A 20847-nucleotide genomic window follows, 5' to 3' on the forward strand; every position below is an offset into this window, starting at 1 on the left:
ATCGGTAAAAAGTCTTTATTGCATTGATTTAGCAAATTCTGCATAATCAATGAATCCGTCATTATTCATATCGTCATCCCGGAGAACGTCGTCTATCATGGCTATCAGTTCTAGCTCGGATATTGTCTGGGTGTTGTCATTATTTCCCTGGAAGGAAAAAAACACAGTTTGGATTAGCATACCTATTAGTGGAGGGGGCAGGTACTTTTTCAGATGGTGAATTACTTAAAGGGGTTTGTCCAAAATTAGACAAACATGGCTGCCTTTGTCCAAGAACAGTGTCCCATCTGTGCACAAATAGGGTTTGGTTCAGCAGCTTGGCTCCATTCACTTCAATGGAGTGGAGTTGCAATACCACACACCCAATTTGTAGACAGGTGTAGCGTTGCATTTGGAAGAAAGCTTTCTCTAATCCTGGACTATCCCATTAAATAAATTCTACAGCAATTGAAATACTCAACATTTACACATATATTTAGTACAGAAATCGAAAATCTGCTCCTTGCATCTACAGAGGATTGTTTCCACAGTCTGTACATGTAATCTTTACAAACCTGATCCGATCAATGGGATAGATTTCAGTAATGGAAATCACCTGGGGAAAAATGTATCCTCTAAACCCCTATAAATATGTCTATAATGTAGTATAGGCACACAAAAAATACTCAGCGATCGCCGTTTTCCTGTTTGCACCACCGCAACGGTCCTCTTCTGGGTCGCGTGAGCCCTCCTCATTTTTGCGGGATCACAAAGAGACCGCTGTGTGGGGTGGTGCTAGTTCCACCAATGAAAGCCTATGAGACCTCAGAAGGAAAGCAACTTTCGGGCCAGACATAAACCCCTCTGTGATCTGCGGAGCCGCAGTTGAAGTCATGTGACTTAGAAGAGGACGGAAGTGAAGCTGGAAATCAGGTGAGATGGCGATCAGTGAGTATTGTAATGTACTTACACTATATTACGAATACATTTAGTAGGGATTAATGAACAAAAGGTTTGCTGATCTTCTCTTTTATTTTTTATTACTGCTTCTCCCTTGAATTTTCTTTCAATCCGCCATACCGATCCAAAACTAGGGAACGTTTTTTTAGTGCTACTCTTTAAGGTCTTCACTAAACATGTGTGGCTCACATGGGGATTTTAAAGAGCACCCTAAAATCACATCCTCGGAGAATCCTGTGAGCCATGCCCCCTTTTAAAAACCATAAAAATTGGCACTAAATACACTCAACATTGAAACTGCAACACAAAGAAGGAAAAGTCGTTGAATTATGGAAATCACAGGATGGATAGATACGATAATCATCAGCACAGGATGGAAAAAAGGAATCAACATTTTCAAAACATCTGAATTTATTCAGTCTGGAATATGAGCGCCACGTGCAGAAATTCCCGCATTTACACGCCTCGGCTGCCATCAATAAAGGTATTAATGGTTGTCTGAGGAATGTTCTGCACTGAATGCACTTGGGAAATCATCATGATCCACTGCTGGCAGATCCCTTTGCACTTGCCGACCAATGATGTCCCAGATGTGCGATACTGCTGGCCATGATAGCACGTTTAGCCCACGCACGCTGCTTACAATAGTCGTTGAAAAACGGCTCCTAAGACACTTTCACGTTCTCTTGTGAAGACCTTTTCATGATGTTGCCAAAATGGTTTCCAGGTCAATCTACGGTTAACATTGTGTCCAAGCAAAAAAAGTGAAATTCATCGCTAAGGAGGATAGACCTCCATTCCAGTAGTTGGACGTGCCCAATGTCGTGCAGACACCTTCTGATGGTTTGTGTAGACATGTTTCACACCTTAGTATGTGACGTCCAATTTTAATCACAGTACAAAATGGATCAATCGTGGAACCAGTAGTACGGCTATTTCTCCGCAGAGTCCCAAGAGGAGTTTTACAACACGATAATGCCAAGAAGCATGTTGGTGGAGTTACCGTGAGCAGCCCGTCTGGCCTAAACATGGCATCATGGCCTGCAGGGTCTCCGGACTTGTCTCCCATCGAGCACATTTAGGAAGTCATTGGTCGGAAATTACACAGGAGCTGCCAGCAATGGATTTAATAATAATAACAACCTTGGGCTCTGACACTTGGAGAAAATAAGCAAGGGGTTTTCTCATGAAGTACATTTATCATCTATCCATAGGTAATAGATAATACATGTCTGATCACTGGGGTTCCCATAACCAATGCACATACAATAACCAGAAAATGAGTCCCAATACCCTGAGAGAAACCAAAAATATGTCTTAAATAAGCAAAATGCTACTGAAGACCATCAACAAAACCAAAACAATGCTGCCTGATGTCCTTGTCCTCTTCTTTGAGGTGCTAGGCTCAGTAGAGGTTTGCAGAGAGTTGGGATCGAGTTCCCATTACCAAGGTACCAGAACATTACATGGGCGCAAATGGTGCAGACAGAAGAATTGCATTGTGTCCACAGGGACGTACAAGTTATAATGTCTTTTCATAAAATGTAGTCTCACGAGAACAACGCGTTTAGGGGGAAGCACTATGGGCTCCTGTATCATGCGCAGAATAGACAAACGTCTCTTGAGCTTGACAGGAGCCCATAGCGCTCCAAAAAGACTTCGTCACTGCCGCTGACCGCGAGTATCTCTATTGAGTCTCTATTCTCAGAACGTTTTCAGAGCGAGGCTCAATAGGGTTACATGCGGTCAGCGGCAGGCAGGACCGTGAGAATTTCGGTGCCTGCCACAGTGCCACTGACCGCGAATGAGCTATGAAGTCTCCTTCTGATTCGATGGACGTTATTTCGTTATTGGATTACCGTCAGAACTTCCTTGATTTATTTTTAAAGAATAAATGGGTAAACTAGGGCGTGTGGGGGACTCTTTATTCAAATAAAGTATTTTTTTTGTGTGTGTCTGTGTTTTTCTAACTATTCAATTACTGAGTTAGTAATGGGGGAGTCTGATAGACGCCGCCCCATTACTAACCTCTGGGCTTGATGTTAGCGGACATTACACAGCTAATATCAACCCCAAATATTACCCAGCTTGCCAATGCACCAGGGCAAGTGGGAAGAGCCAGGCAAGGCGCCAGAATTGGCACATCTAATGGATGCGCCTTTTCTGGGGCAGCTGCAGGCTGGTATTTTTAGGCTGGGGAGGGTCAATATCCATGGACCTTCCCAGCCTGAGAATACCAGCATGCAGCTGTCTGATTTACCTTGGCTGGTTATCAAAAATAGGGGGGACCCCATGCCGTTTTTTAAAATTATTTATTTAAATAATAATAAAAAAAAAAACGGAGTGAGGCCCCTCTATTTTTTGATAACCAGCCGAGATAAAAGCAGACAGATGAGAGCTGCAGTCCGCAGATGTTTGCTTTACATGCACTTGTTATCAAAAATAGAGGGGACCCCATGTCTTTTTTTCTTTTTATTATTATTTTATTTTAACATACTGCGCCAACCAATCGCAGCCATGCCAATACTTGTAATGGCTCTGATTGAGCCGGAAGTGCCCACACCGGAAAAGCTTGTTGATTGGCTGCACTGCAGCCTTTCAACAAGCTTTGTTCTGGCTGCCAAACCCGAACAGTAACACGGACATCCGGGAGAAGTCAGGGGTTGGTGCACGAACACTAGGTGTCCGGTACGGACAACAAACTTTACCATTCGGGTTCGCCCATCAATAGTAGTCTCCAGGTAATCTGGGGTGTCATTGGCCTGAAGATATAGACAACCTGTACATATTACTGGTTTAGTAAGTGACACTAATTGGGGCTCCATGTCTGTCATACAGTAATAGCACAAGGTCAGGAGGTACTGGACACAAAACCGTATTCTGCACATATATACTTTGATCACTAACCTCCCGATGGACGTGAGAAATTGCAGTCGCCAGCTCAAGGCCGTCTAATAAATTGTTGCCGTCATAGTCATGCATCTTGAAGTAATGAAGCTGCAGCTCCTGAGGGGACATTTCTGCCTCCGGCTTCTGCACTACTCCTTCTAAGTGTTCCATTATGTGGCTGCGGAAAAAAGGGAATAACCAAATATTAATGGTGCAAACAAAATACATGCAACCTGGTTGACCCATGTCCAATTGTAGCTCAAAGCCTCCATTGTCAACTGATAAATATCTGCATCTGCAGCCGAGAGACAATTCCCAGAGATTTACACATCACTTTACTATCAGCCCTTGTCCGTGTATTATTACTGGGGGTCCCGCCATTCTTGTGCACCACTGCTTGTTTCAATTTCTTTGCCATGGTTGTACTTGGCCATCTCTGCTAGGCCCATAGGATGGAGCGGTAGTGCACATTAATGGCCACCAATGCACTCACATGGGGATCAGCATTAGGACCCTCAGCGATCATACATTTATCACCGAAGGAGATAAACATTTGCCATTGGCCAACCTCTCTAAGGCCATACGTTACTTACTCTTTATCGTGTACCACATTTTTGTCAAAACGACCGCCAGTGTGCGCCTCCTCTTCCACTTTCGGATGTGCATGGTCTTCTGCTACGGCGGACAATATTAATACTGCAGATACCAGAGAACAGAAGAGATGGGATGTGTGGGTCTTGTGGCACGCCATTTTATTCCTAAGGGACAAACAGAAAATAAAAAAGGAGGCCATACATCTCCTGACCAAGGACACTGAGCATACATCTCCTGACCAAGGACACTGGCCATACATCTCCTGACCAAGGACACTGGCCATACATCTCCTGACCAAGGACACTGGCCATACATCTCCTGACCAAGGACACTGGCCATACATCTCCTGACCAAGGACACTGAGCATACATCTCCTGACCAAGGACACTGAGCATACATCTCCTGACCAAGGACACTGAGCATACATCTCCTGACCAAGGACTCGGGCCATACATGTCCTGACCAAGGACTCGGGCCATACATGTCCTGACCAAGGACTCGGGCCATACATCTCCTGACCAAGGACACTGAGCATACATCTCCTGACCAAGGACACTGAGCATACATCTCCTGACCAAGGACACTGAGCATACATCTCCTGACCAAGGACACTGAGCATACATCTCCTGACCAAGGACACTGAGCATACATCTCCTGACCAAGGACACTGAGCATACATCTCCTGACCAAAGACACTGAGCATACATCTCCTGACCAAGGACACTGAGCATACATCTCCTGACCAAGGACACTGAGCATACATCTCCTGACCAAAGACACTGAAGCTACAGTCATTCCTACAGCCTATGGATGTCATCAAGAATGCTCCAATTCACTATCGGCAAGAAGAGATGTCAAATCCATGTATTATTACTATTATTCCTAATTTTTTTTAAGAATCATTTGAACATTTCTCAGAATCATCATTTAGGTACCGTATAGGAGGAACATTGGGGAATTTGCTCGCACTCTATGAGTTGGACAGTGGCCAATTTCTAACGCAAATAATTTGTCACGTTTACTTTGTTCTAAAGTGTGGACTGTTTGCTAAAGGATTTTATGCGCTTCGTGTAATTGCTTTGCAAAGAAGTCAAATCGCACAAGAGAATAGGGATTATCTTATTCCGCTCCAAACAGTTTGTGGGAGAATTAATTGGACAGATCTAACCGGTGGTGGTGATGTGTTGGTACACAGTAAAGTGCTCTCTCAATGGATACAGTACGCAGCAGAATTACTATTTGCAGAGTATAGAAGTGTGAGGTTTTTTTTGCAAAAAAAAATAAATGTCTGGCCATCTACTGCATGGTTATATTCACATGAATGGGGCTGGCTACAATTCCCAGGAGGAAACCAGCAAAAGCAACGCCGTGTTACACCAGCGAACGGACCCCTCTATACTCAGGACTATTGAGGACCCTACAGAGCAGACCCACCAATTATAATGAAAATGGCATATCCTAGATCTGGTGGGTCTCACCCGTCCATGCATTATGTGATCAGTCATTTATACGGATTGCCTTTGTGCAATAAAACATTTTAACCACTGCAGAGTAGACATAGAGAACCTGGGATAAGTAAGTGAATAGTCATAGTATATGTAAATAACATAGGAGACTTGTTGACACTATTGCAATCAAAAGAGCATAAAAGCCATTCTACCACGACAAGGTGTACCCATCGGGATGGACCCTAACTCTTGTAGTTCACCTCACTATGTGCCAGCAGACCTCAATATAGACAGGGGCAGAGCAGGACCCAGACCCCATTGTTTAGCCCCTGCTATAAGAGAGAAGATGCAGAGCCCAAAAAGGGGGAGCCACACCCCTGTATGTGCAAAAAACCAAAACATGGCTCCAACTTTTTGGGCTGTGCATCTTCCCAAGAGTTAGGGACTGTTCTGGTTGGGAACACCTTGTCATGGTGGGATGACTTTTACGCTCTTTTGAGCAAAATAGTGTCAATTAAGTACCCTATATTATTTATATGTACTTGCGATGACCATTTTTTTAGACAAGTGCTAACGCAAGCTTAGGAAACCCCCATTTTTTTGGATGACACGCGGATGGTAAAACCGGGCACACCATGCAGAAACGGAAGAAAAACAGATATGTGAGTAAGGCTTACAGTAATATATTATTTCTATAGCGCCAACATAATCTGCAGCACTTTGCAATTCAGATGAGACGTACAATGTCAGACATTACAGCGTAACAGTGCATTTACACCGGCCGATAATCCTTCAGATATGAACAGTAATGACCCAACGTGCATGATAATTGTGTAATGTGAGTCACACGACTTAAGGATGTGTCCAGAAACGCTCGTTCACCGGGCATGGAATCGTTCATGCAAAGAAAGAAAAATCTCATTAAAACATGATGTAATATAAATAGAGATTGTTCGTTTGTTCAATGATTGGACCAGCAAAACGTAGAAATACAGATCCTAAATAGTTAAAATAGTTATACATGTAAAGCTGTATGAGCCTGTCGCCAGCCAGTATATGTCCAGATATGAAGTGTTACTCAGTGCATGGAGGGTATGGGAAAGGACCAGGAGGGAAAATGTAGAAAGAAGAACTGAGATAAGTTATATTAGTGAGGTGATGTGACAGACCTGCCTAAAGAGATGTGTTTCTAGAACATACTCAAATCTGTGGACACTGGGAATTAACCAGATTGTCTAGGGTAGTGCATTCTAGAAAATTGGTGCAGCATGAGAGAAGTCTTGGAGACGAGAGCGAGTGGTTTGGATTATGGAGGATGTTAGTCTTAGATCATTAGCAGGATGGAGAGCACAGGTAAGGGGGTAGACAGAGACGAGAGAGATGTAGGGTGGTGCAGAACTGTGGAGAACTTTGTGGATGATTGTCATAAATGTATGTTTTATTCTGTTGCAAATGGGCAACCAGTGCAACGTCTGGCACAGGGTGGAGGCATCGGTGTAGCGGCTGGACAGAAATATGATTCAGGCTCCTGTATTCAGTATAAATTTGAAATGGGAGAATTTAATGAGAGTAAGATCAATTAGTAGTAAGGTGGAGTAATCAAGACGAGAATTAATCAGAACACTGGGAAGAAAAGGTCGGGTTCTGGAGATGTCTTTAAGGTGCAAGGTGATATGAGGCTGCGAATAAAGGGCAGAATACAGTGCGCTCCTACACAGAGGACCACTGCAAAAAGTCATATACTATGCCGTACATGTTTCTTCAGGTCTCTATGGTGGACAGATGCCTCCATCCAGACTGTGGCCACTGTCAGGTGTACACCTCATGCGCCTGACAGTGACAGTATCAAGCTGTACAGTCCATACCCCCCACAGTGCCCCCTACACCAGGATGAGTGGCGATGTCTGTGCTGGGTGAGGCCGGGCACTGCAGGCATGTAGTGGCTCAGACAGCACAGGTGAATGGTGGGGCGGGGAGCTGACGGCTCTCTGCCCCGCTATTGTACCTGTGTACTGAAGACACTTATACGGTTGAAATTGGGCCTAGCTGCCGCTCTCCGTGGACAGCTCCCCACATCAGGGCTGGTGGAAGTCATTGATTGGAAACCTCCAACGCCGGTGATTTCTGCAGCTGCTGATTGGACGTGGTAAGATCTCAGCCACGAGCCGGACACGCAGCAGAGTCTCCCATCATTACACTTGGAGCATTTCTAACCCGCGTGCTTTTACTACATACAATATTACAGTTCCCAGCAATGGAGCCCTGACAGATGCATAAAGAAGAACGCGCCATGTTCCATCTGGTGCCTGGCGTCATTTATCCTGGAGGCGCCGCTTCAGGGGAGGATATGGCGCCCTACAGCACACTATACAGCTCCTGCGGCCCTGTATTACCTGCCTATAGGGGCTGACTGTGCCACCATACTGCGTCCATGGCATACACCATTACACGATCACGTAGGGAGGTATTTTTTTTGATGATTTGAATAAATACACAATGGTACATTCCACTATAATGGTACACTCCTCCATAATGGCACATTCCTCTGACTATATAGCTGTGCATACCGGTCAAGTTCTGAGCTGAACCTCAGCAGCCAATGAGCGGCCGTCACTTACAGTTACTAGGTAAAGTACACACAAGTGATGCCCCCACACTGAGTGTATACAGACACATAATGACGCACCTACCGGACACAGCACAGCTCCGTACAGCGCTCAGCCTTATACAGGACCGACCTACTCTCACCCCTCGGTACCGCTGACTACAGCCTCAGCCTGTAACTCTCCAGGCAGTACTATCTGCGCTCCGAGTGCACACACGAACTGTACAGTGGACGCTAGTGACTAATCGTCGCTCTGCTGCTCTGGCCTTGCTTGGGATCTCTTGGGCATGCGCAGTAGCAGATAGTGTTACTCATCTTGACATCAGTGTTAGTAGTGGGTGAAGAGACGTGTTACTATCTCAGTAGGGGGAGGATGAGACCGGAGCGGCGGGGCGGGGTCTGATATCGCGATAATGAAAGGCTGGCTGTGATAGGAGAGGTGCAGCCAGGATAATCATAGTGGGCTCATGTGTGGGAAGTAAACTTGTTGCCCATAGCAACCAAAAAAGTAGCAAAATATGGCAATTAAAGGGGAAGTCCAATTTGGATGCCTCTTCTGTAATGACGAGTGGCTGGGACGTTCATTAAGATGTAGGACTATAGGCGGTTAATCAGAGCTGTTATTACATAGGACACTGGAATAAACAATCCCTTAAAGGGGGTTTCCCAACTAGACAAGTTACAGGTATGGACATTATAGGTGACAACTTGTTCCCACTAATCCTGAGTACGTGGCTCCAAAATGCCCTGATGTCTGTGGCTGCGTAAGGCGGACTGTGCTGTTGCATTCATTTCCCTGAAGACACCAATCGCGTTATGTGTTGTATCGTAATGTGAATAATGTCTTGCGTCTTTTGTAAATATTGTTTCATGCGAATTGTAATGTATAGAGGGTGATAAGGTATTATAGTGTATAGTAATGTAGGACATGATGCAATGCATGGTGTAAGATAGGTAGTGTAATGTATAGGATAAGTGGCGTAAATAGTTGATGATAGGGTGAGTTAGGAGTTAATGTTTGGGACTATCCCACAGTGGGAGGGGTTAGTATTAGGAAAAGTGACTGGTTTCCTGTTAGTTGGGGAGATAGTTAGAGTATTGGAGTGCAACATGAGCAGAGCTACAAAAGGGTGACTGAGTGAGAGGAGACTAAGAAGAAGGGGTTGTGCGATCCTGAAGAAAACGTGACAGAAAGAGACAAAGTGGCCTTCTGGAGACGGGTCCTAGGAGAGGACATCTAGCCACGTGACATGGAGCTTATAACACAGAAGATAATGGGCCTTAGCAGGAATTAGAGGCTGGGACTAGTGAAGGGTCCCGAGCGGTAGATCCAGGGCGCCAATAGTAGAAAAAATAGAACCTCTGATCAAATAAGGAGACAAAGCTGGGTTGTGGCGAAGTAGGGAAAAACAGTGGATATAGAGAGCCCTGGAGTATACTACAGAGGAAGGATACTGTGTGGAAAATGCTCCACACTGTAAAAACTTTGGACCACCTATTCCCTTGTATATATTACCCTTAAAGGGAATCTGTTGACGAGCCCCCTGGGCCGTGGGGTACTCGGTGCCGGGCCGGTCGTTGCTAGGGGAGATGTCACAGTGGCGGTAACCCGGTCCGTGACCCAGGGTGGTCAATCAAAAGGGGCTTATTTACAGGGGATTTATAGTTTTTATATACAGTTCGTGACGCCACCTGTGGTATGCGGCTAGAGAGAGCCGCCGCTGCGGAGCAGGTCCTCTGGAGCTGATGTCAGTGCAGCAGAGTTGGTTTAGCTCTCCACAGGTAGAGCTTAGCTCCAGAGCAGTGTAGATGTTAAATATGTTGCGGTGTAGTGCAGGGGGTGATGGCGCAGCAATAACTTCACAGACACAGTGAGGTGCAGTCTTCAGAGTTTACTCACAGTTGTTAAGTTCCTCAGGTTGCACTGTCCAGCTTACAGCCTCCCACGTCGCGCTGCGTTCACCAGGCAGGGGTTCAGCGAACTCCCAGGTGTTTCCAGAGTGCCTGACAGGACCCCGTTCTATATGACCTTCTCAGCCGTCTTTCTGCGCTGGCTCTCACCCTTCCTGCCCTGCGCCTCGCCAAACAATGTCCCAAGCCGGTATCCTCGGATCTTTCTGGGCAACCTGGAGTTCCCTGAATCCTATGTGGTTACCTTTTTGGCGACTTGAGTGCGGATGTGGCAACTGCACCCTGAAAGTACAGAAGCCTCCGGTTTCCAGTTGAACTTTGTAATTCTCACTGGTCAGGGGCTGGTCCCCTCTGTGACTTGATCCCTCCACCCCCTGGCGTACGGGTGGCCTCCAGCACTGCCCGTACCCCTGGGATCCCTTCTTCACTCCTGGAGCCTTTCTCCTGCTCCTCTCTCCTTCCTCCTGTCCTTCTCAGTCTGTCCTGGGCTTCTCTAGGCCCTCCTCCTGAGCAGAGCTCCTGCTCCCTCTACTTCTCCTCTCAGACTGATCTGTCTTTCCAAGATGGTTCCCTCTTTTATATCACTTCTAACAAGTTCTCTCCTGATCTACGTCCTCCACCCACACCCACTACATGGTTCCCCCGACTTTGGTTCCCCCCACTCCAACCAGGGTCAGGGCTCAGCAGGAAGCGTGACACATCCTGCCCCTCCAGCTGGTCTGGAGTAGTGTAGTGTTGGATGCAGGTGTTAGGGTCCCAGGCAGTACTCCTTCCTTACCTGAGAGTGAGATACCACACCTCTGGGTGAGATGCAGTACGTCTGTGGCGACTGAACCCACAGGGGCGCCACATACCCCCTTGGTAAAACACAGCACGTCCGCGGGCTGGAACAGAGTAAAACACAAAATATTTTAAAGACATACAAAATTTTAGATGCATCACACAGAAGAATTTCCAAACAACTTTTCTTCCCTTTATGGGAGGCACATTACTTAAACGTTACTGGTTTCTATTAGCTTATCAAACATTATAAAAGCATTTGCAATAACATTCTTCACATATAAAACATTTTTCACATAAAACACTTTTCAGCAGATACAGTGAGATATTTTAACCGGGTGTCCATCTCACTGAGGAAGGTGCTATCTGGTGAACATGAGGGACCCGTCCAAAAACCCTCCACGTAGGCCCTGGGCATGGCTGCAGGGCATAGGTGATCTGGTCGTTGGACCACGTCTTCGGCCACGCCTAACGGGTTTTTGTTCTGAGGTCATTTTTGTTGCATAAAACCAATAAGGGGCACTTTAACCCCTTAATAACATCTGACGTACTAATACGCGTCTGTGCCCTGGGACTTAAGAGCCAGACCCGTATTAGTACGTCATCGCGATCGCGCGCGCACACAGGCTGTGCGGGCTCGATCGCCGCCGGGTGTCAGCTGATTGTCACAGCTGACACCCGATACTATGTGCAGGGAGCGGTCCTGCACCGCTCCCAGCACATTAACCCCTGCGATGCTGCGATAGAAGTCGATCGCAGCATTGCGGGGCAAGGGGAGGTGATCGCAGATACTCACCTCCTCTTCCGGCTTCCAGCGCTGTCTGCAAAGGCTTCCCGGGTGTTGCCATGACGACCCGATGTCGTCATGACAACATCCGGGTCACCAGACAGCAGGAAGATTGTTTGGACATGCGCAGTGCATCTCCAAACAATCTTCTAACTGTGCAGCGCTGATAGCCTGTATGACACAGGGATGGTGCTGCATTCCTGTGCCATGCAGGCAATCAGAGAAAAAAAAGTGAAAGTCCCAGAGTGGGACAAAGTAATAAAGTATAAAAACTGTCAGTAAGTGAAAAAAAAAAAAAAAAATTGCAAAAATATAAAAAAAAATAAATAAAATAATCCACCAAAAATAAAAATATAATGTACCCACCAATAAATATTATTATAAAAAAAAACAATAAAAGTACACATATTTGGTATCGCCGCATCCGGAACAACCTGACCTATAAAACTGTCCCACTAGTTAACCCCTTCAGTGAACACGGTTAAAAAAAAAAAAAAAAAACGAAGCAAAAAACAATGCTTTATCACCATACCGCCAAATAAAAAATTGAATAACACGCGATCAAAAAGACGAATATAAATAAAAATGGTACCGCTGAAAACGTCATCTCGTCCCGCAAAAAACAAGCTGACATACAGCTCCATCAGCCGAAAAATAAAAAAGTTATAGCTCTCAGAATAAAGCTATGCTAAAAAATATTTTTTTCTATAAAATTGCTTTTATTATGTAAAAGTGCAAAACATAGAAAAACGATATAAATGTGGTACCGCTGTAAACGTACTGACCCGAAGAATAAAGCTGCCATATCACTTTTACCACACGCGGAACAGAATAAAAAAAAAACAAAAACAATTCCTGAATTGTTGGTTTTTGTTTATTCTGCCTCCCAAAAATCGGAATAGAAAGCGATAAAAAAATGTCACGTGCCTGAAAATGGCACCAATAACAAAGTCAACTCATCCCACAAAAAACAAGCCGTCACATGACTGTCTGCCAAAATCTGGAAAAATTATAGCTCTCAAAATATGGCGATGCAAAAACTAGATTTTACAAAAAATGCGTCTTTTTGTGTGTGACAGCTGTCAGTCATAAAAACCCCATATGATTCTGGTATTGCTGTAATCACACCGACCCGAAGAATAAAGTCGTCTAATCACTTATACCGCCGAGGAACGGCGTCAAAAATAAACTCTTGGGTTAGGATTGGGCTAGGGTTAGGGCTGGGTTTGGGGTTAGGGTTGTGCTAGGGTTAGGGTTGTGCTAGGGTTAGTGTTGTGCTAGGGTTAGGGTTGTGCTAGGGTTAGGGTTGTGCTACGGTTAGGGTTGTGCTACGGTTAGGGTTGTGCTACGGTTAGGGCTGGGGTTGGGGTTAGGGTAGGGGTTAGGGTTGTGATGGGGTTGGGATTTTTTTCAAAAGTAAGAAAAAAGATGACGATATGGCGACTAGTGTTGAGCGCAAGTGCTCGCTACTTGAGTTTGTATCGGGTGCTCTAGTATGCATTGAGTATCGTGGGTATTTGAGTGACATGCTCGAGTCTCTGCCCCATATGCTTCGCGGCCAAAAAAACTTTACGGGGATTGCCTGCCATGCACGAGCGATCCCCGCATGGTTTTTTTTGGGTGTCTAATAACCGTGAAACATGCGGAGCAGGGACTCGAGCATGTCACTCGAGCACACACTGTACATGGTGCATACCTGAGTACCCGATGCAAACTCAAGTAGCGAGCACTTGCGCTCAAGACTAATGACAACTTATTCAATATGATGACCTAATGTAAACAAATTCTGTGTCGTACCTCTGGGTTCAAAATGTTCACTATACACCTTAATAAAATCCTTGAGGGGTATAGTTTCCAAAATGGGGTCACTTGTGGGGGAGCTCCACTGTTTAGGCACATCACGGGCTCTCCAAACGCGACATGGTGTCCGCTAACAAATTGAATGGAAAATCGGCTCAAATTGTTAGCGGACGCCATGTTGCGTTTGGAGAGCTACTGCGTGCACAAACATTGGAGCTCCCCCACAAGTGACCCCATTTTGGAAACTAGACCCCCCAAGGCACCTATCTAGATGCATAGTGAGCACTTGGAACCCCCAGGTGCTTCACAAATTGATTCGTAAAAATGAAAAAGTGAAAAAAAAACACTTTTTCATATTTATGAATCAATTTGTGAAACACCTGGGGGTTCCAAGTGCTCACTATGCATCTAGATAGGTGCCTTTGGGGGTCTAGTTTCCAAAATGGGGTCACTTGTGGGGGAGCTCCAAAGTTTGGGCACACACGGGCTCTCCAAACGCAACTTGGTGTCCGCTAACAATTTGAGCCGATTTTCCATTCTATTTGTTAGCGGATACCATGTTGCATTTGGAGAGTCCCTGTGTGCCCAAACATTGCAGCTCTCCCACAAGTGATCCCATTTTGGAAACTAGACCCCCCAAGGCACCTATCTAGATGCATAGTGAGCACTTGGAACCCCCAGGTGCTTCACAAATTGATTCATAAAAATTAAAAAGTGTTTTTTTTTTCACTTTTTCATTTTTACGAATCAATTTGTGAAGCACCTGGGGGTTCCAAGTGCTTACTATGCATCTAGATAGGTGCCTTGGGGGGTCTAGTTTCCAAAATGGGGTCACTTGTGGGGGAGCTCCAATGTTTGGGCACACAGGGGCTCTCCCAACACAACATGGCCGCTAATTATTCAAGCAAATTTTACAATCAAAAAGTCAAATGGCGCTCCTTCCCTTCCGAGCCCTGCCGTGCACCCAAACAGTGTTTTTTTCCCCACATATTGGGTATCTGCGTGCCCAGGGGAAATTGCACAACAAATTTTGGGGTCCATTTTTTCTTGTTACCTCTGTGAAAATAAAAAAAATTGGGTCTAAAGTAACATTTTTGTGAAAAAAGTTAAATGTTCATTTTTTTCTTCCACATTGAAAAAATTCCTGTGAAGCACCTGAAGGGTTAATAAAGTTCTTGAATGTGGTTTTGAGCACCTTGAGGGGTGCAGTTTTTAGAATGGTGTCACTTTGGGGTATTTTCTGTCATAAAGACCTCTCAAAGTGACTTCAAATGTGATGTGGTCCCTAAAAAAATGGTTTTGTAAATTTTGTTGTAAAAATGCGAAATCGCTGGTCAACTTTTAACCCTTATAGCTCCCTAACAAAAAAAAATGTTGATTCCAAAATTGTGCTGATGTAAAGTAGACATGTGGGAAATGTTATTTATTAACTCTTTTGTGTGACATATCTCTCTGATTTAAGGGCATAAAAATTCAAATTTTGAAAATTGCAAAATTTTCAAAATTTTCGCCAAATTTCCGTTTTTTTCACAAATAAACGCAAGTGATATCGAAGAAATTTTACCACAATCATGAAGTACAATATGTCACGAAAAAACAGTCTCAGAATCAGGGGGATCCGTTGAAGCGTTCCAGAGTAATTACCTCATAAAGTGACAGTGGTCAGAATTGTAAAAATTGGCCTGGTCATTAACGTGCAAACCACCCTCGGGGCTTAAGGGGTTAAGAAGTGCAACTATTTACATGTGAAAGTTTTTAGCTGCTCACCATCCACGAGTTAAATGTCTCTATACCCTTACCGGGTAACTGGATAAACACACACATAAACAACTTGCAGTGTCTCTGCTGTACCCTTCCAGGTAACTATATACAGTACTTTTCAAAGGTAGCAGTTCAATAGTGGTGCTCCCTCCGGGGAAGCACCTGTCCACAGTAGGCTGGCCCAGCCGGGTCATCAGCTCTAGATGGCGAGGGTACACTCTCCTCCACCACCCTGTGGACTTTCAGGGCATACCTGCCCCTCTCACCTCTATGCCTGGTGTAGGTGACGTGATCACCAGGGTATAGATTCCGATCCGGATGTCCTTCCTTTAGGTGGGACTCCACGTCCCTCCTGTTAACAAAAAGATCCGTTTCGGCCTGTGGATCCCGGATGAAACCCCATCCTCCATCCAGGTTGAATTTCACCACGGTCCCCTCGGCACGGGGACCGTGTGTGGCCTCCATGTCTCTGCGGGCCCGGGCCTTCTCCATATTCCGGGCCTCCATCCTCTCCCAGTTCTCCCGCTGGATGCGCCGCTCCTTCTCCAACTGCTCGAGCTCCCTCTTACAGTGCTCCACCCGGCGCGCAGCTTCTGCTTTAGTCTCCCGGGGAAATCCCATGAGGTCCACCCAGGGTTCTCCCACAGGAACTGGTCCACTTCACTCCTGGAGATGGCTGAGGGCTCAGGAGCGGGTACTAGTGGGAGGCTACTGTCCTCCACCTCTGCGGACCAGTCCCAGGGCAGGCGCCCGTACACCCACTCAGGTTTCGGGGGAGGTGGTTCCTGCAGGGGGCCCAGGAGCGTACCAGTGTCGCTGGTGCCCGTGGTTGGCGGTTCCGGGCCCAGGAGTAGGTCTAGGGCGTGCGCTCCCAGAGATGGAGGATCATCCTGAAAGAAGGCTAGGAGCAGATCTGCACTTCCCGCGCCCGGTGATGGAGGGCTCTGAAGGGGGACCAGGAGCGGGCTTGTGTCGGCAGCGCCCGAGGTTAACTGTTCCAGCAGGGGGCCCAGGAGCAGGTCAGCGCTTTCAGCGCCCAGGACAGGGAGACTGCTCTTACCTGCTCCCACGGCCGCTCCTGTGCTGCACTCTGCCTCCCGGCGCTGGTCTGGCTCCGCCAAGGCTGGGGCGCTGCCTGCTGATTGCAGCGCTGGCTTCTTCCTGTTCGCCATCCTCTCCACCATCTCCTTTTTCCAGCTGGCGATGGCATCCTGCTGGGCCCTCTCCATCCTCCAGCTTAGGTCCTCCATCCCAGTATAAAGAAACTCCGAATCCTCCCGGGACAGCTTGGATACCATCTCCTCCAAGGTGAGGGGTGTCTCAGGCTGCTGCATGCCGCTGGCGGGAACTCCTGTCTCACCTCCCTCCATCTTGTCTGCCGGGTGCGATCTGCCTAGACTGCTTGAGACCACACCCGTTTCCCAGTTTTCTTCTTTATTCCTCTCCCCTTTCTGGGGCGGTCCCATGTCTGCTTGCTGTCGGCCACACCTGGGGGCAGCTCCCCCACCTTGATGGACACATCTACGTACATGGTTACTGCTGCTTGGGGCGTGCTCCGCTTTTGGCGCCATTCTGGGACCCGGCCCACGATGGGAGGTTCTATGTTGTCCTTGATAACGCACATAATGGCGCCCGTTCTTCTGGGGCAGGCGCCACATTCAGTATAGAACACAGTCTCTAGGCGCACAATACCCGGTGATAACGGGTGGGTTCATATCCTGTTCGTGACGCCAAGTTGACGCACTCCCTGGGCCGTGGGGTACTCGGTGCCGGGCCGGTCGTTGCTAGGGGAGATGTCACAGTGGCGGTGACCCGGTCCGTGACCCAGAGCGGTCAATAAAAGGAGATATTTACAGGGGTTTAAAGTTTTTATATCCTGTTCGTGACGCCAAGTTGATGAGCCCCCTGGGCCGTGGGGTACTCGGTGCCGGGCCGGTCGTTGCTATGGGAGATGTCACAGTGGCGTTAACTCGGTCCGTGACCCAGGGTGGTCAATCAAAAGGGGCTTATTTACAGGGGATTTATAGTTTTTATATACAGTTCGTGACGCCACCTGTGGTATGCGGCTAGAGAGAGCCGCCGCTGCGGAGCAGGTCCTCTGGAGCTGATGTCAGTGCAGCAGAGTTGGTTTAGCTCTCCACAGGTAGAGCTTAGCTCCAGGGCAGTGTAGATGTTAAATATGTTGCGGTGTAGTGCAGGGGGTGATGGCGCAGCAATAACTTCACAGAGACAGTGAGGTGCAGTCTTCAGAGTTTATGCACAGTTGTTAAGTTCCTCAGGTTGCACTGTCCAGCTTACAGCCTCCCACGTCGCGCTGCGTTCACCAGGCAGGGGTTCAGCAAACTCCCAGGTGTTTCAAGAGTGCCTGACAGGACCCCGTTCTATATGACCTTCTCAGCCGTCTTTCTGCGCTGGCCCTCACCCTTCCTGCCCTGCGCCTCGCCAAACAATGTCCCAAGTCGGTATCCTCGGATCTTTCTGGGCAACCTGGAGTTCCCTGAATCCTATGTGGTTACCTTTTTGGCGACTTGAGTGCGCATGTGGCAACTGCACCCTGAAAGTACAGAAGCCTCCGGTTTCCAGTTGAACTTTGTAATTCTCACTGGTCAGGGGCCGGTCCCCTCTGCGACTTGATCCCTCCACTGCATGGCAGACTTGGGCGTACGGGTGGCCTCCAGCACTGCCCATACCCCTGGGATCCCTTCTTCACTCCTGGAGCCTTTCTCCTGCTCCTCTCTCCTTCCTCCTCTCCTTCTCAGTCTGTCCTGGGCCTCTCTCTAGGCCCTCCTCCTGAGCAGAGCTCCTACAGAGCTCCTGCTCCCTCTACTTCTCCTCTCAGACTGATCTGTCTTTCCAAGATGGTTCCCTCTTTTATATCACTTCTAACAAGTGCTCCCCTGATCTACGTCCTCCACCCACACCCACTACATGGTTCCCCCGACTTTGGTTCCCCCCATCCAACCAGGGTCAGTGCTCAGCAGGAAGCGCGACACATCTTGCCCCTCCAGCTGGTCTGGAGTAGTGTAGTGTTGAATGCAGGTGTTAGGGTCCCGGGCACCACTCTATCCTTACCAGAGAGTGAGATACCACACCTCTGGGTGAGATGCAGTACCTCTGTGGTGACTGAACCCACAGGGGCGCCACACTGTCACCCCCTGGGACTTTTCAGACCGCTAATATGGGCATACAGGTGATAGAAATGTGAATCTATACTTACCTGTCTGGCTCATATTAGCGGTCTGGTTGCTGTGTAAGAGCAGATATAATTTAATAAAAAAGCTAAGCTTCACGTCCCCCGGACGCCGAGAAATGCCCGCAGGCACTGGGAAGGCAGAGTAACTCACCGGCGCCTGCGCACAAGTTCCCTGCTGCAAAACACTACACTGACAGCAGGGAGAAGAGCGCCGTCCGTACAGAGGAAACAGCGCAGGCGCGGGATCCGGCCGGGAGCTGCACGTCACAGGGCCCTGTGATATGCAGGGGAGGTGGGGCGAGTATGGAAATAGGGCTATTAGGCGGGCATTACTCGGTGTCCGGGGGACGCGAAGCTTAGCTTTTTTATTAAACTATATCTGCTCTTACACAGCAACCAGACCGCCAATATGGCCCATACAGGTAAGTATAGATTCACATTTCTATCACCTGTATGCCCATATTAGCGGTCTGAAAAGTCCCAGGGGGTGACAGCTTCCCTTTAACAGGTTACCGTTCAGTAACGAGTTTATTTTGGAAGGGTGGTCTCCCTCATTGAACTTTATAACATCTGGTCCTGGCCAGCCCACAGCATCAGCTACATGCGACCTGCACGGGCGTAAGGCCCTCACAGCACAAGTCCACACACCTGGGCAGGACCCACACTTTCATGTAACATGCCTTGGCGCTGAAGACAAGTGACTCATCCGTGGCTACTGCCTCGTGCAAAGTCACTGCTGCTTATGCACATTAACGCTCCTCAGTGGTGTAACTTGAAGCCCGTGGGCCCCAGTGCAAAATCTCCAACAGGGCCCCCAACTATCACAGCTCTTTATTAATATTGGACCACTCGTATGGGCTCCCTAACCTCCAGGTTTCAGGTGCGGCTCTAAACCCTGCACACAGGGGCATAACTATAATAGGTGCAGGGACTGCAATCGCACCCGGGCCCTGGAGACTAAGGCGCCAAAAGGTCCCTTTGGTCCATATGAAAAAAACATTACTATTAAAAATTTGTAAAAATTGGGGTCTCCATTGGAGCTATTGCTTTGGCGCCCATGAGCTTCAAGTTACACCACTGCCTGCACCTACTATATTTACGCCCCTGTCGCTCCATTCTGATTCAGCATTTCAAATCCCCTTTCTCAAGTTGGGACATCCCCTAAAAAGTTTATCCCCAAAACATTCAAGGAGTTCCCTTTCGGAAAAAAAGTTTTTTTCTAATAAGCTCTGTTAGTAGGGAAAAAAAAACAGTGCTTTACTCACTCTCCCTGGATCTGGTGCCAAGTCTCTGCCGCTGCTCCCTTTGCTGTTATTGTCTGCAGCACTGACGTTAGATCAACAGCACTGCAGCCAATCAGTGAGCTCAGTGGCTCGTGCTGTCTACTCAGGCAAAGCCACTGAGCTCATTGATTGGCTGCAGTGCCGTTAATGGGACGTCAGCGCTGCAAACAATAACAGACACCAGGAGAATCAGCGAAGACACTGCGACAGACCCGGGGAGCGTGAGAGACACACATTGTTTTTCTACTACTAACAACTTATAGATAAACAACTTTTCTGAAAGGGGACAACCCCTCTTATACCCTATCTGGGTGATAGAGTATAACTTACTGATTGTAGGGGGTCTGAGCTCTGCGCCCACTACAATACCAAGATCACAACTCTGGAACCAGGTTCTGCAGAACCCCTTCTTAAATGCAGTGGAGATGATGAGAGTTTGTTATACTTACAGCAGACAAAGGGTTAATCATCTAGCAAATGGATAGCTGTTAGCAGCAGTGATGAACAGGAAACTAGTTTGTAGAGAAATTACAGTCTGTTATGGCAGCGTTTGTAATGCGAACAGCTCCAGAGAAGAGTTTGCTATGCTTATCCGGGCTGTGGAGTCGGAGTCGTGGAGTTGATGTCCATTTTGGTGGAGGCGAAGTTGGTATAAAATGGACCGACTCCAACTCCTAAAATATATAGTAAATTGGGTACAGTAATTCAATGCAGTTTGTGGGGAATATTTTTTCATAAGAATTTGGGAAAGTTCTGAAATGTCCTATAAATGTCTGTCCTATTCCTGATCTAAAGATCTAGGCTTTTAGTTGAGATAAATCTGTTCTCTAGCCTTAACCCCTTAATGACCACGCCAA

The 20847-nt window shown here is 47.2% G+C and overlaps 1 protein-coding gene across 9 annotated transcripts in view; it reads right to left on the reverse strand.

The window, feature by feature from the left end:
• The window catches only part of MCFD2 (multiple coagulation factor deficiency 2, ER cargo receptor complex subunit), a 41302-nt gene continuing 20455 nt past the window's right edge, over positions 1 to 20847 (reverse strand). For 3 of the 9 annotated variants that reach the window (XM_073672067.1, XM_073672069.1, XM_073672072.1), the window contains 3 exons: positions 4422 to 4586; positions 3847 to 4006; positions 1 to 147 (listed from right to left, as the gene is read on the reverse strand). In XM_073672067.1, coding sequence (XP_073528168.1) covers positions 16 to 147; positions 3847 to 4006; positions 4422 to 4586 — 457 coding nt within the window. In that variant the 3' untranslated portion in view covers positions 1 to 15. The other 6 variants (XM_073672066.1, XM_073672074.1, XM_073672073.1 and 3 more) reach the window with 5 other exon arrangements.

Source organism: Phyllobates terribilis, unplaced genomic scaffold (assembly GCF_046119375.1).
Source record: "Phyllobates terribilis strain yellow unplaced genomic scaffold, ASM4611937v1 Scaffold_3__8_contigs__length_932513732, whole genome shotgun sequence".
Taxonomy (NCBI): Eukaryota; Metazoa; Chordata; class Amphibia; order Anura; family Dendrobatidae; genus Phyllobates; species Phyllobates terribilis.